The 17,433-nt window shown below is 35.3% G+C and overlaps 1 protein-coding gene across 1 annotated transcript in view; it reads left to right on the forward strand.

Annotated features, from left to right (window-relative positions):
- The window catches only part of LOC149788034 (importin-9-like), an 87,523-nt gene that overhangs the window by 44,074 nt on the left and 26,016 nt on the right, over positions 1 to 17,433 (forward strand). The window contains exons 13-15 of the mRNA XM_089974314.1: positions 2,453 to 2,531; positions 7,954 to 8,182; positions 15,143 to 15,221. Coding sequence (XP_089830440.1) covers positions 2,453 to 2,531; positions 7,954 to 8,182; positions 15,143 to 15,221 — 387 coding nt within the window. The remainder of the gene's footprint in view (positions 1 to 2,452; positions 2,532 to 7,953; positions 8,183 to 15,142; positions 15,222 to 17,433) is intronic.

Consider the following 17,433-nt stretch of genomic DNA (forward strand, 5'->3'; position numbering starts at 1 on the left):
AATAAATTATTTTTAGACAATGCATGTAAATAAATTATTTTTAGACAGTGCAAGTATATAAATTATTTTTAGACAGTGCAAGTATATAAATTATGTTTAGACAGTGCAAGTATATAAATTATTTTTAGACAGTGCAAGTATATAAATTATTTTTAGACAGTGCAAGTAAATAAATTACTTTTAGACAATGCATGTTAATAAATTACTTTTAGACAGTGCAAGTATATAAATTATTTTTAGACAGTGCAAGTATATAAATTATTTTTAGATAGTGCAAGTATATAAATTATTTTTAGACAGTGCAAGTATATAAATTATTTTTAGACAGTGCAAGTATATAAATTATTTTTAGATAGTGCATCTAAATAAATTATTTTTAGACAGTGCAAGTATATAAATTATTTTTAGACAGTGCAAGTATATAAATTGTTTTTAGATAGTGCATCTAAACAAATTATTTTTAGACAGTGCAAGTATATAAATTATTTTTAGACAGTGCAAGTATATAAATTATTTTTAGACAGTGCAAGTATATAAATTGTTTTTAGATAGTGCATATAAACAAATTATTTTTAGACAGTGCAAGTATATAAATTATTTTTAGACAGTGCAAGTATATAAATTATTTTTAGATAGTGCATCTAAATAAATTATTTTTAGACAGTGCAAGTATATAAATTATTTTTAGACAATGCAAGTATATAAATTATTTTTAGACAGTGCAAGTATATAAATTGTTTTTAGATAGTGCATCTAAACAAATTATTTTTAGACAGTGCAAGTATATAAATTATTTTTAGACAGTGCAAGTATATAAATTATTTTTAGACAGTGCAAGTATATAAATTATTTTTAGATAGTGCATCTAAATAAATTATGTTTAGACAGTGCAAGTAAATAAATTATTTTTAGATAGTGCATCTAAATAAATTATTTTTAGACAGTGCAAGTATATAAATTATTTTAGGCAGTGCAAGTATATAAATTATTTTTAGACAGTGCAAGTATATACATTATTTTTAAATACTGCATGTAAATAAATTATTTTTATAGTGCAGGTATACATTATTTTTAGATACTGCAAATATGTAAGTTCTATGCAACTTATTTCCAAGCATGAAAATAGAACAATGCTCCATGTACCTATTGAACTTGAGTAGGAGTCAGACTATCTACTTGGACACCATTAAAATTTTAGGTTGCCATGTGTACCATTTGGTGTTCATAGATAGTCAAAGGAGAAATGTTTAAGTTAAGGCAAATTAAAAAAAGCATGGGATATATTTTGAAAGTGTCTTTATATAAGATTTATCGGATAGAAATATTAACAGACATCATCTGTTGATACCTCTCGTAAGCCACTGAAATTAACTATTGGGATTTTTCTAACTACCTCCGTACATTTTGCCTGAAATTTGATGAGAAATTGCATTTAACTTTTCTTCTGATGTTTGTTTATGTTAATAAAGATTTGCCCATATCTACATTTTACAGTGGATCAGCAGAAAGTAATTTCATTGCTGACTGAATTATTTAAGTATTTACACACCATTCCTATTTGTAAACCCCTCCACCACCCCAACAATTTTGAAAACAAAAGGCTCCAGAGATGTACAAATTCCATAAAATCTAGTCCTTTCATTCATTGGTTTATAAGTTCTAACCTGATCATCACCAGGGATGCCCCAAACACTGTTAACTTGTTGGCATTTTGAATCAAACAGGAGTTTCTTAGTAACATGGTCTCCCATATTTGTATGGGTGAGTGTGTTTTCAAGCAACAAATCTGATAACCTCAATAATTTCGTAAATTTTGGAGGTACAACTCTTTGAGCACATGTATACAAGAGTTCCTCCATTTTATTTGTTTAGTTTTTGTTTTAGATATTTTAAAACTCGACATTGCAAATATTGGACACAGATGACATGGATTTTACTGAAATGGACTATTCTAGAAACAGAAAAATGACAGTAAGCAGTCTGTCTGCTTGTTTACATTGGTAGCTTATATTTGCTTGGAAACTCCAATAAGTTGACAGTGCTGGGGGTTGAAGGAAATCACTAAGTTTTGTGTATTTTTTTTATCCTTGATGCTTTTTGCTTTTGAAAATGATCAGTGTTACAAAACAAATGGGAAGGTATATGAATACTATAGTCACATGTAAAGTGATGTCTTTATGTACAAACCAACAATCTCACAATAAAAAAAATGGATTATGTGCGAATTAAAATGCATTAGCATGAAAAACTACATAATTTTCATTAGAAGTTGTTGATGTCATTTTATAGTCGCGTTATAACATTTGTGGTTGCTAGGACCATTCTACTTACAGCTTGAATCAGTCTCTTCATGCTCTTTGTTTTTTTTTGTTCCTATCTCACGAGTTTGCAAATGACTTTTAGTGTTTTGAATATATGTATATACGTATTAAGATTATTCTTTATTTTTAAGTGTCTCCCTTTTTAATTGGGAGATGTCTGTGGACAGCCAGTAGATATGCAGAAGCAATGCCTCATGAATTGTTGCAACGGTGAGTTAGAGTTTTATTGACCCCATGCTATTTATATACCCAGCCAAAGATAGAACATATATGTTTTTATTATGACATTGTTTATCGATCCATTTGTTGCCATTTTCATGTCTGCACAGTAACTTTAGTTTAATAGTGGTAAATACATTACATCCTACTATTGGATTGCTACTCAGCACCGAAAGTCCTCATCAAACCATAAATATTGTAGGAGCATCGGAATGTTCTAAAACTGAAAGAACAATAGCCAGTCTGACTCCTGTGTCACAGGCTGTATTCCAAATCCCCATATGTTATTTTACTTTGACTTGCATATTTGTTTAGATATGTGCATTTTGCTCTGCAAAAATTGCCTTCATTTTTGTCTAAAACATACTTAGTAGCATTCATATTAGCTTTTTGAGCATTCATTTTCTCTGGACCAGTAGTCTAGAGTGTTTAATTAAAACTAAAATTTTGTGGGGTTTTTCATGCCTTTGCAAGCAGTATTTGTATTCTGCTGGTACAAGGGTAAAAGTATATCCTACCCATTATTTTGTTACTTCCGCCCCCCCCCCCCCCCAATAAAAACAGAAAAAATGGAAAAACTGACAGAGAAGCTCAGAACAAAATGGTGTAAGTATGGTCTTGTCTTCACTTCTGCAGAGATACTGCTTTAGAGACTTCGAAGGTCTTGCCACTTGAGATGGAGACACTTTTCAGGTGTCTCATCCCCTCCAGAGCTTCTTGTGATCTAAAACCAACCAACAGTACAGGACTTGAGCAGTCAATCCTTGCCCTTGAAACAAGCCAAGAAGTAACCTCAACCTGAATGCATTTTGGGACCTTCAAAATTTTTCAGACAGAAAAGTCCCAGCAGTCCACAAAAGTAGCCTCATTTCAAACTTCCCATCATTTCCTAGACGAGGCAACTGGATAAGTCAAAGGAGAAAGTCCTATGACTCTCCCCCTTCCCCAAGGTGGAAGGGTCCATAGCCAAAAGACCTGCATCCTCTCCTCAAGGGTGTTCCTCTTTGGACATCCCAATTGTAGCTTGGTTATCCCTTGTTTCAGATGTCTGGCCTAGCATCCTGGATAATGTGTGGCACTTTACAACCACAATAGAAGAATACTGACCTCCATTCTGGAAACATCCTCCACTTTCATGGGCCCCCATAATTGTTCAAAAGTCCAATTTGAAATGATAAAAGGAACAAGTTCACACACTTCAGAAGAATAAAAAGTAAAATTGTCAAAAGAACTTAACAGTATTTTGAATTATAGTCCTAATATGTCTAAGACGAGTCCGAATGGATAGAGTAATAAACTTGAGTGGTATTTTTTTAATTTAAATCCCATGCTGAAGATGTAGACTTGCCTGTAGTCTCAAATGTACTAATGTCCTAAAACGTAATGATGTGCCTATAGTCTTTTGGTGAATCACAATAATACAATTCAAAAGGTCCTTGTTTGAATTCACTGTAATTCCAAGTTAATGTCCTCTGTCCAACAATATTACTGATCACTTTGTAATTCCAGAGAATAATAATTTAGATAAAATAAATTCCAGCCAAATCAAATACTGAACACAACAAGACCGATTCTGCGTTAGGATCTTTACCTTACAGAGCATAGTTACCCAGTGCAGTGCACTATAAATGGAGCACATGTTACCTATTCGACTACATACACATAGGCCTGCCTGTTAACTGTTAAGCAGTGTAATGTATGTTACATTTAACAGCAATTGTAACCATTTTATATTTTTGGTACACGTCTATTATGTTTGGAAATTTTTTTGGGTAAAGTCCGATTGTTATAGTTATTTAATCATTTTTCACGGAAGATTTTTTTTATGTGCCTAAAAATCTTGAGAGAACTCGTTCACCATCAAGTCAGTGAAGCCTCGTGACCAACTGTAGCTGCCATTTCTCACACTTGAAATTTACAAGTTTTTCGTCTGCATCTACATCACTAAGTCATCTGAATTTGATGATTTCTAAAAACTAATTGCTGCCTATATCAATATCAGAGCCTTTACCTAAGTTATTGAATCTTTCATAGTTGTGATTCTAATCGTGAAAACTTTGTAAGTACTGAATGAAATCCGCAAACTCCATTTTGGAGAGTGGAGAATACTTTAAATAGCAGATTTCGACCAGAGCATAAACAGTGACCACGTGATCTGATGTAATGGTCATTCGCAAAAATGAATGTAGTATCTAATGGGGGTTTTTCTCCCAAGGTGGCGCTACGAAAACTTGCTTAAAGTGGCTGATGTTTACAGCAGGAGTCAAAAGGTGCTTCCATGTGAATGGAGTAGAGGCATCAAAGGGCGCTTCCATGCGAATTGAGTAGAGGTGTCCAATGGCGCTTGCATGAGGTAAAGGGTTTAAAAAAAGTTCAATGAAACAATATTATATATATAAAAATCTAAGACACAAAAGAATAACTCTGATGAGAGCTAAAAGTTCCTGCAACAATCTAAGTTAAAATTAGGTGGTCTGTTACTAAAATTATTCTAAAGAACATGATAAGTGTAATGTCCATAACTCAGACTAAAAAAATAATATTTATTCTACACTCACAGAGATATATAAACTATGCATGGCTTACAGAATGAAAAGAAATCAATGATTCTGGTCAGGTAGACGAAAAACTTTATTTTGGACAAGGTCAGCAACAAGATTCAATTTTAAATAAGCCACAGCATATAACAAATGCAACAAAAAACTAAACAAAGCAAATATACATAACAGCATTTTGTATGAATAGGACAGCTAGTTTGTCCAAGGGGTGCCTTGTGGTTATCACAATACATTCTCTGCATGAATTGGTAGCAGATGCACTTTTTATGCTATGTGGGAGACTAATGATGGACTAGTTCACAATGATATTTAACAAGCTCCCCTATTTGTGTCTCCCCAGACCTGGTTTAGAGGGCCTGGACAGTAGATGAGTCTAAAGTCTGTTCATGTATGCCCCTCCCCCCTCCCCTTCAGGTTGTTTCCGCAGCTGCTTCACCAAGTCGGGATCTCCACTGCTCAGCTCATCCTGATAGTCCTCTTGTGTCCTCAACAATCATTGCTCAGAGACTTGCTGTCCATTTTTAGACAAGCCCAGAAGAGTATCACTGAGGAGAAACCTGCTGTCACAACAAAAGGGGGTTTCTACTCTAGACCCGGCCTCATTTTCTCCACCTTCATGCTTGGTGCATCTCAAGCAATCACTCCACCATGACCAGTTTTCAAGCAAGGTTGCAAACTGTATCATCCAGGCTAGAAGACAGTCCAGTTATAGGGTTTACAATCCTGAGTTGAGAATCTTCATTGATTGATGCAGTAGGAAATATGTTATTCCTAGCTGGTCCATATCGAGTTTACATGCACATTTTCTTTTTCTTTTTGTACAGAAAGAATGGTTAGTGTCCACTATTAAGGGATATAGAGCAGCTCTGTCAAACACTCAGGTTCTACGCAAGTCCTACTATTGGGATGGATCCTTTATCTTTCTGATTTAAAAAGGAATACTGAGCTTCAGTCTTCAACTCAATAATGCTTAGATGGAATCACTCCTGCATCCTTTGGACTTTGTAAAATCCTCTAAAGAACTGTTGAGTGAAGATTTCTAGTTTTCCTTCTCTCTTTGGCATCATTTAGAAGGTATTGGCTTCATGCATTGTCTTTGAAATGGGTTGGTTGATGTTACGCTTTAATTCAGACTTGTATTCTTTGCTAGCATGGATTTTTGGCTAAAATAGTTGGCTATCTTCACTAGCTTCACTTCCTTTTGAGATCCTCAAACACAGTTGTATCTGTGCTGGGGATGACCAGTAAGAGTCTTAAGGTTTTACTTACTAAAGGGAGAAGGAAACGTCCAATGTTCTTCAGATTTTGGCATCTACTATTTTTAGGTGGATTGTCTTCACTATTAAGAAACAGGGTTCTTATGGTATTTGACAGTTTGGGTAAAATGAGGTGGCATTTTCAAGGCCTTGAAAGTTTGGGAAAATCGAGCAGATTACCCTGAGGTCTTTGAAAATTGAAATAAACCCAAACATTTTAATTTCTTTCCAGCAGAATTACAAATAAAATTGTCCAAGGTTGTTAGATCCAGATGTAGTAGAGTTTTCCTGGTATCTTTCTTTTGAAATTAGGAAATTAATTATAGTTTGAATTTCATCATTAAACAATATTGTAGTATTTTGCATTCTTTATTTTCTCATATATCATAAGTTGTCTAGAAAATGTTAGCAAAAATAGGTCTTGGAAATCTGCATGGTCTTTGAAAGTTTGGGAAAAGTCTTTGAATTCATCATTCAAAATTCTGTGTGAACCCTGAGAAACCTTGTCATTGCCTCTGAAAGTGACTTGTCGTTTATGGGAATTGAAGCCCGTGAAGTCAAGGCTATCACCACTTCTTGGGCCTAACTGAATCACTCCTTGGATGATACTATGAGAGTTGTGTTTTGGTGGTCTAACACTACCATCTCCTTTTTTACCTTTGATTTTTGGTGTACCAGAGCAAAGGCACAAATATAATGTATCCTCTTGCCAGCATAGAGTTGAGATATCTTCTGCTGTAATGGGGTAGTACAGTAGTTTATGACTATTTGTTGAAACCATTATCCTCCCTCCTGACTGGCAAATTCAAAGTTGCAATAGTTGCTTGTGGTCTGTTTCTGCTGTTAATATGCTGGGAGTGGGGAATAAAACTAATTGTATTGTGTTATACTTACCCACTACTGTTGCAAGGACTACATGCTCTCATCCCCTCTATGGTCATGTACGTACAGATCTAAGTCAAAAAAGGATAGGATTTCAGACATGGGCTGTGATGCAGGAGTCACTAGTTCTTGTTCTTTAAGGTCTAGAAAATTCCATTGCTCCAATATTAATTGGAAGAGGCACTTATATGGCTTGAAATGAAACTTTGAAACCTGGAAATGCAGTACAGTACAATAGTAACAAGTAATTAATACATAATTAACATTTACTCTATAAAAAAGACTCCAGTTTATCTCCTTGACTGAACGTTGTTGATGGCTTGCACTTTGGGTATGGTAATCAGACATTATACTATAGATTCTAGTTTGTTAGCAAAAGTGATCGTTCACACTGCAGTGGACATCTAGGGTGGAGAAAGCACAACAAAGTTTTAGGAAATTGTAATTCTGACTTGTTTTACTGAGAACTTGTAAGACTAGGCCAAAATTTTTTAAAAAGCAGACAAGTTTTTGGCTTTTTGACTTTAAACTGAACCAGTCCAATGATTTTGATCCAGACTGAACTTTTGCACTTTTAGAGGGTTAGAGAGGAGGAGATTAGGGATGTAAGGGATATGTATGACAATACGATTGTGCATTTCTATATTTCTAAAGCTGGATTACTGTATCCTCTTCATTGTGTGACTTGTACCATCTATAATCAGTCTTATTTTCCAGGTGTATACAAGCAACAGTGGGTGGTTTACATCCCACTCAGCCCCCTGTGATAAGGATTTCGGCAATAAGAGCAGTGTACAGCTATGCCGAACATTTGAAAAATTCAAACAACACACAGCTTTTGGTGCCATTCCTTCCCAGCATTACAGAGGGCTTGGTTACTGTGGCAACCCAGTTCTCATCAGATGTCCTGGCACTTTGTCTAGAAACCCTTTCAGTAGTATTGTCAGTAAGTTGTATCATCAGTTGTGCTTTGGTAAGACTGAGAGTATTAACTAGCTTGAAGTACTCTTGTTCCTCACTGTTATCACTTTATAGCCCTGTACTATTATTATCCCCCTTTTTTAATGATTTCATTGCTATGGCAGGGAGCATTGATTGTATGTCTGTCCATAATATTTATGTGAAACAATTTATAAATTAAATAGATTTCATTTAAGTTTTGTATGTGTGTGAAATATGTCAGATGTGATGCCGGCAAGGTTTTCTATTTTTTTAAAATCCCTTTAAAAATGTACTTGGCATGAGCTTCTGCGGCCTAGTTGATCTTACCTCTTGGCATAAATTCTGTGATAGCAGTTTAGTTGATGCTATATTAGCAGACAGCAGGACATAGGAGTCACTATTAAAGCAATCACCACTCTGGTGGCCTAAGTGGCTAGAGCATCTAACTTGGATGCGGGATGTCATGTTTTCGAGCCCCAACTGAGTCATACCGAAGACTTATAAAAATGTTACTAGAAGCTGCCTCGCTTGGTGCTCAGCATTAAGATGTTAGTGTTAGGACTGGTCGGCCTGGTGTCAGGATAATGTAACTGGGTTGGACATGTCTGCGGCATGATGCCCCAGTGCTAGACATCACTATAAACTGCCAAACTACAGACATAGCAATATGACTGAAAAATTGCTAAAGCTACGTTAAAAACCTAAAACACACAAGCATTAAAGCAATCCATTGCGTCATTGTCGTTACAGTGATTCTCAAAACTTTCAATCATCTCCTTGATTTGGTCATGGACATCCATCCGTACATCCCAGAAAACTTATTTGCAGCAAATTATTACACAACAAAATATTTAGCACAGACAAATCAAGTTTTGTTAGCATAATTTTATGCATATGTAAATGACCTATCACAGTTTCGGGGTTGCGGCAGTTTTCAGCTTTATACAAATGTTTAGCTTGTCTGACCATAACACCAAATGTGTCTGTTGTACATCTGTCAGCATGGCTTGGTACCACTTGGAAGATCATACTTTCCATTTCATTTTGATCAGCTTGGACCAGAGGTTTATATGATAAATATCTAACAAGTTCAGTTATGAACAAGGTCTGTGCATATGAATGAGTTAATTTTGCTTTGGATAAACTGATGTTCCTTTCCAGAGGCCATATTTCTGATTGATTTGGTCCAGATTGGAATATATGTTTATATCAAAATCTTGGACATGTTCGGTAAAAAGTAAGACCCACGCATACTAATGAAGTGATCTTGTATCTGATTGGTTCAGTGTTTTACCTCTCTAGATACTGTATCTTTTTAGTGTTAGATTACGAATACATTTGGTAAATCATCAGGATGTTCCATGGGTTTTATTATGACCAAGATCTGCACATAATATTAAATTCATTATAGTTGGAAATGGCTCTGAAATCATTCTTTTTTCATTATAATACCTGACATATCTCTGTAAAGTAAACAAGGGACATAGACAGTCCACTTAAAGCAGTGACAAACCATTGATTGCTAGGATACAGGTGACCATTACATTACATTTATGTTGGAAATTTGCTTGGGGTGGTGGGATGTATGTGATTAGAATGGCCATTGTAGCCAAGTGACTGTTTTTAAATCTGACCTTTAAGACAGGTTTGACTAATTTCTATCAACTTTAATTTTGCTTGGTGGCTTCTTTGTGTGCAGAAAATTCTCAGTTTCACAAAAAAGATCTTTTTAAAAAATATTTGGAAATGTTTTGTTTACTGTACTTGAATATGTAAGGTTTAGGGATTTCTGTGGACTATTTCTAGACATTGCTGAACAGGTTTCCAGATTTTTCAGATTGGTTCCAGTATGTGTTCATGTCGTGACATGTCAGTTTTAGAAAAGTGTGAAAATTCACGTGTTCAGTTACAGTGCAGACATGAAATCATTTGGAAAGTTTGTATAAAATAAGTTTAATTGGGAATAGCTGCAGGATTAGGACGTAATGGGGTATTTATGTCAGACTACATTCGAAAAATAAACATCCAAGGATGTGCAAGATAAATAGTCTAAGCTCACAAGTTCAGGAACCCAGTAACCAAGTTTTTATTTAATAACTGCAGAACCCAAAACCACCCCCATAACAAAATTATGATTATTGGCGAAAGAGACATGACTCAAAAGAAAGAGAGTTTATCTAACAATGCAGTAGTGCCATTTTTCAATGCAAGTCCAAATTTGTTATTTATTTTGCCTATTTTTTATCACTCTAGAGACGTTTTCAGTTAGAAATAAAGTAAGAGTAGTCTGAGGGGAAAACCTCTCGCAAAGCGTCCCAGAGGAATAATAAGGAAGAAAAGCATGGGAAAAATCCACGTTCTCAGGTGATAGAATAATAAGGAAAATAAGTAAACTTGAGGTATTATATTGATGCACATACTAAAATTATCAGTAAACTTCTAAACTTCATCACCATGAGATAGATGTTCAGCTAGCCCAATTCATAAAAATGAATTAGTGATGAAAATGTTACACAATGTAAATAACAAGAATTTGAAAGAAGTAGACTTATATTTGGTAGATGCTTTTATACATGTCACAATAAATGTAAAATTCTTGTAGTTTTATAAGATTATCATTTGCTTTTTATCTGTTGTATTTAGGTCAGACAGTAAGAAAAATGTTTGGCACATTGATCATCCCTTGTATATATAATGTATCAATAAGTGTTCATTATTATTAGGTCTCAGTTTCATGCAATCTTTTCCATACTGCATGATTTGTAGAGTTATGTGATACATATTGATTCATTTGATGGGTTTTGTTTGAGGCGGGTTTCATTCAGCCAGAAGTTCACTGTGCTGTCCTTGCTTAATTATTACAATGTTATTACCACTCCAGGTCATAATTAGATGAACGTAAAAATAGAGAGACTTCACTTTTATGGTTCTCTTTGACATGTATTGCATTTATTACCATTCCATGTCATGGTCACATGGGCATGAAAGGAGAGGGACTTCACTTCTATGGTTCTCTTTGATGTGTATTGCATTTATTACCATTCCATGTCATGGTCAAATGGGCATGAAAGGAGAGAGACTTCACTTTTATGGTTCTCTTTGACATGCATTGCATTTATTACCATTCCATGTCATGGTCACATGGGCATGAAAGGAGAGAGACTTCACTTTTATGGTTCTCTTTGACATGCATTGCATTTATTACCATTCCATGTCATGGTCACATGGGCATGAAAGGAGAGAGACTTCACTTTTATGGTTCTCTTTGACATGCATTGCATTTATTACCATTCCATGTCATGGTCACATGGGCATGAAAGGAGAGAGACTTCACTTTTATGGTTCTCTTTGACATGCATTGCATTTATTACCATTCCATGTCATGGTCACATGGGCATGAAAGGAGAGAGACATTCACTTTTATGGTTCTCTTTGACATGCATTGCATTTATTACCATTCCATGTCATGGTCACATGGGCATGAAAGGAGAGAGACATTCACTTTTATGGTTCTCTTTGTTATGCATTGCATTTATTACCATTCCATGTCATGGTCAAATGGGCATGAAAGGAGAGGGACTTCACTTCTATGGTTCTCTTTGATGTGTATTGCATTTATTACCATTCCATGTCATGGTCACATGGGCATGAAAGGAGAGGGACTTCACTTCTATGGTTCTCTTTGATGTGTATTGCATTTATTACCATTCCATGTCATGGTCACATGGGCATGAAAGGAGAGGGACTTCACTTTTATGGTTCTCTTTGATGTGTATTGCATTTATTACCATTCCATGTCATGGTCACATGGGCATGAAAGGAGAGGGACTTCACTTCTATGGTTCTCTTTGATGTGTATTGCATTTATTACCATTCCATGTCATGGTCACATGGGCATGAAAGGAGAGAGACATTCACTTTTATGGTTCTCTTTGACATGCATTGCATTTATTACCATTCCATGTCATGGTCACATGGGCATGAAAGGAGAGAGACATTCACTTTTATGGTTCTCTTTGACATGCATTGCATTTGTTACCATTCCATGTCATGGTCACATGGGCATGAAAGGAGAGAGACTTCACTTTTATGGTTCTCTTTGACGTGTATTGCATTTATTACCATTCCATGTCATGGTCACATGGGCATGAAAGGAGAGAGACATTCACTTTTATGGTTCTCTTTGACATGCATTGCATTTATTACCATTCCATGTCATGGTCACATGGGCATGAAAGGAGAGAGACATTCACTTTTATGGTTCTCTTTGACATGCATTGCATTTATTACCATTCCATGTCATGGTCACATGGGCATGAAAGGAGAGAGACTTCACTTTTATGGTTCTCTTTGACATGCATGGCATTTATTACCATTCCATGTCATGGTCACATGGGCATGAAAGGAGAGAGACTTCACTTTTATGGTTCTCTTTGACATGCATGGCATTTATTACCATTCCATGTCATGGTCACATGGGCATGAAAGGAGAGAGACATTCACTTTTATGGTTCTCTTTGACATGCATTGCATTTATTACCATTCCATGTCATGGTCACATGGGCATGAAAGGAGAGAGACATTCACTTTTATGGTTCTCTTTGACATTTATTGCATTTATTACCATTCCATGTCATGGTCACATGGGCATGAAAGGAGAGAGACATTCACTTTTATGGTTCTCTTTGACATGCATTGCATTTATTACCATTCCATGTCATGGTCACATGGGCATGAAAGGAGAGAGACATTCACTTTTATGGTTCTCTTTGTTATGCATTGCATTTATTACCATTCCATGTCATGGTCAAATGGGCATGAAAGGAGAGGGACTTCACTTCTATGGTTCTCTTTGATGTGTATTGCATTTATTACCATTCCATGTCATGGTCACATGGGCATGAAAGGAGAGAGACATTCACTTTTATGGTTCTCTTTGACATGCATTGCATTTATTACCATTCCATGTCATGGTCACATGGGCATGAAAGGAGAGAGACATTCACTTTTATGGTTCTCTTTGTTATGCATTGCATTTATTACCATTCCATGTCATGGTCAAATGGGCATGAAAGGAGAGGGACTTCACTTCTATGGTTCTCTTTGATGTGTATTGCATTTATTACCATTCCATGTCATGGTCACATGGGCATGAAAGGAGAGGGACTTCACTTCTATGGTTCTCTTTGATGTGTATTGCATTTATTACCATTCCATGTCATGGTCACATGGGCATGAAAGGAGAGGGACTTCACTTCTATGGTTCTCTTTGATGTGTATTGCATTTATTACCATTCCATGTCATGGTCACATGGGCATGAAAGGAGAGAGACATTCACTTTTATGGTTCTCTTTGTTATGCATTGCATTTATTACCATTCCATGTCATGGTCACATGGGCATGAAAGGAGAGGGACTTCACTTTTATGGTTCTCTTTGACGTGTATTGCATTTATTACCATTCCATGTCATGGTCACATGGGCATGAAAGGAGAGAGACATTCACTTTTATGGTTCTCTTTGACGTGTATTGCATTTATTACCATTCCATGTCATGGTCACATGGGCATGAAAGGAGAGGGACTTCACTTTTATGGTTCTCTTTGACGTGTATTGCATTTATTACCATTCCATGTCATGGTCACATGGGCATGAAAGGAGAGGGACTTCACTTTTATGGTTCTCTTTGACGTGTATTGCATTTATTACCATTCCATGTCATGGTCACATGGGCATGAAAGGAGAGAGACTTCACTTTTATGGTTCTCTTTGACGTGTATTGCATTTATTACCATTCCATGTCATGGTCACATGGGCATGAAAGGAGAGAGACATTCACTTTTATGGTTCCTTTTGATGTATCAGATAAAACAAGTATTGTCTCTACTTTATCAAATGGAGGAGGCTAATTGTAATTGGATGAATCATCTCTGACTGAATATATTGATGTATTGTAAAAAATTTAAAATTTGCTTTTTCAATTTTTGGAATTGTAAGAATTAATTCCTGTACTAATATACATTGTGGTGTATCTGCCAACAGCTTCTAGTGAGCATCTGTTTATTTTGGGATGGATTTTGATAAAACTTGGTAAATAAGTTTGTTATCCAGATCTTTTCTTAGTACGAGTGCAAGCAGAATTCATACATGTTATTTATCATGACACTTCATCAGATTGGCTGATTTAGCAACTATATTTCTGATAAGATTTTATTAAAATTGGTAAATCATCTTATTTTATCAAAATGTTGGAAGAGTTTGTTTGACCAGGTAAGCTTTTTTTGTCATATATCAGAAAGAGTTTTTCAGGATCCTCTAGGTCAAATCAACATTATATTAAGTTTCTGAGATAATTTATGCAGGTTTGCATGTTTACAATACAGCATTATTCTGCTTAGTGAAATGGTCCACTTGGGCCTCTTTGTTTCTTCTTGGTATGCAGTGTTGTCATACATGTTTTACACACAAATCAAGCATGGAGTGATTTGGGAAGTCACAGACAGATGGATACATCATTACACAGTTTACAGGCTTGATGAAATGTTAGATGGAGACCTCTTTTTTTCCTAAATCCTGCTGAATGTTCCCATCTCTTTTATCAGGACTGGGTAACCTTCCTTTACAAACACTTCATTTTAGATAGCATCTGCTCCAAAGAACTTCAATGGGTCCTTATCATTATAGCCATTTTAAACCTCGATGAAGTACACTTGCATATAAATTAAAAAATGTATGGTCCATCGAATGTCCTGTCTAGTAAGGTTTCATATTCTCAGACATTTAATTCTTGTGTGCTTTATTTATCTCATGTACTCCATATGAATCCAGTGTCAGTATCTGGACATTTTTTTTATAACAGCTTGATTCAAAATAGAATTAATTATTGGGGATAAGGAAAGATTCTTATCTTTTTTCTTAATTTGAATGTTTTTCATCCTAAAATGTATTGTTTTTTTATTTCCAGGTAGATAAATCTTTTACTGCATCCTGTGAATCTAAAGTTACTCCTCTAAACATTGCTGTCTTCCTCAAATATTGTGGAGGTTAGTGATCAATACATATCCATATACTCTATGTCCATGTACAACATCCCCCTCTCTCCAGCCCCACCCCCTTAACATCCCTCCCACCATTTCATTAGTCATCTCAAAATACAGGGATCACACTGGGCTTTGCCAATGTCACAAAGTGCAAAAAAAAAAAATCTTTTTGGCAACAACATTTTTGGCTGTCAAAGAACATATATAGCCTTGGGTTTGGAGTTGAGAAATTCAAAGGCACCATGACAGGAAGCTGCAAATTTTGATATAAAAATTGCACTCGAATCTATTGTTGCATAAACAAATACTTTGTTCATCATTTATTATGCAAATGGCGACAACTTTTTAAAAGCCAGTGCCATCCCGGAAAATGTCTTACTCAGATTTACATTTTTAAAATGGTTAGTCATTAAGTTACAAAATCCATTTGGAGAAATTATTTTGAGAATGTAACTGAAACCAGGGCCAGATATACTTGGCCTGCCCTGACTATATCTGCATACAGAGTTTACAGATATCAGTCTGTGTAAAAGATTGTCAAAACTGCCATCCCTAAACTTGGTATAAAAATTATGATGTGCAAAATGTAAAGTAAATAATGGACCAATATCGAGTTAAAGTGATCTTATCAGTGTTCTTCCTGATGTAAATTTTTCATTTTTCTTGAAGTTGCAAATTGGCATGTTTGTTTTTCATTATTAATTTATTCTTTTGTCAACACTTAAAATAGTGTCTTATGCTTGAAAATGTGTTTTTATTTAACTTCATTTTTCTCCAGGCCCTGGTTTTGCTTTCCATTGCATGGAGATGAAAATTGAAATAGGGTAATAGATGATCTTTTTATAAGACTTTGTGCATTTCATGGACATGAAAAACAAATTGTATGCAAGAATTTTCATTTGTTATGAACAAAAAGTTGTTCCTTTATTAGCGCAGCTTTCTTAGTCATAAATCAGATTTGAAAAGTCGACTGCTCACCATGTGTACAAGATTTGACAACTGATTTGCGTGCCGTTACCTTTGATCAGTATGGTCTTGACTCGATAGCCAGTGTTCCAGTTGGGTATTGAATATGACAAATTTACTCTGGGACAACCAAGTACAATTGACTGGTTCACTAACCTGATCGATGATTCAATCTGATGTTTTTGTGAATGTGAATATTAGAACTAGTCTTGAAGTTTTAATCTCTCGTGTTAGGCTTGGCTTCATTATAAGGCTGATTTATTTGTTAGTGAAATTAAAACAAATGAACTAGGCATGCATGATTGCATGGAAGTTTTTGATAAATTAGTACAAATCCCACACTTCAGCATAGACTGATCTGCTTGCACCTTATGCAAAGCTAAATCTCAGTATATGTTGCTCACAATCTGGCTCAAGTTATGATTTGAAAATATGATATTTATCAGAAGATGCGGCAATGTATCAAATGTGTGGGTTTGTTTTTTTTTTTTCAATTTCATCAGTTATTTAAGATTAGGTATTTTACAGATTTTTTAGAGTGCAAACATTTGCTCTTTGCTTGAGTATTTGAAGGAAAAACTTGTGAATGCTAACTCTTTCTTCATGCTCCAATAATTGTTTCACATATGCAGATTATAATGGAGAAGCAAGTTCCAGAGTTTGTAGTGAACTCGAAATTCCTGAATTGGCACTTGGAGATTTCCTCAAGGATGAGAAGTTTCACTGTTGCAATGAAATCATTGCATCAGTATTTTTCCAACAGCACAAAAAATATGTAGAGTTTTGATGTTGGTTGTTTTGCAAAATTTATGTTCCTAGTTCTTTAAAAGCCAATCTTTTCTGGCATACATATTATGGTTGTTGAAATGTCTTGGAGTAATATTGTCAATAATCTTTCTGAAGAGGTTTGATATCTTGAAAATGAAGATAATTTACATAGACCGTAATGACTAATTGAGCATTAAGCCATCAGACAGCTCCATTACACACACACATTTTCTCGATATCCGGTGGGATGGCATCTGCTTAATTTTTTTGTTATGGTCCCTCACTATTGATGCCCACTTTTATAGTGTTGTTTGCATGTTTTGGATCCCATTGTACATGTGTTATCAAGGTAGATGTGCCCCAGAAAAAGATAATAAAATAATGTTGAAATGTCCTCAAGCCCATGGTTGCTTTTATGTCATAATAACTTATGGCTCTCATAATGACTTGCTGACATGATATTAACTAAAAGAAACGGTTT

Source organism: Sinohyriopsis cumingii, chromosome 11, assembly GCF_028554795.1.
Source record: "Sinohyriopsis cumingii isolate HCF-2022 chromosome 11, ASM2855479v2, whole genome shotgun sequence".
NCBI lineage: Eukaryota > Metazoa > Mollusca > Bivalvia > Unionida > Unionidae > Sinohyriopsis > Sinohyriopsis cumingii.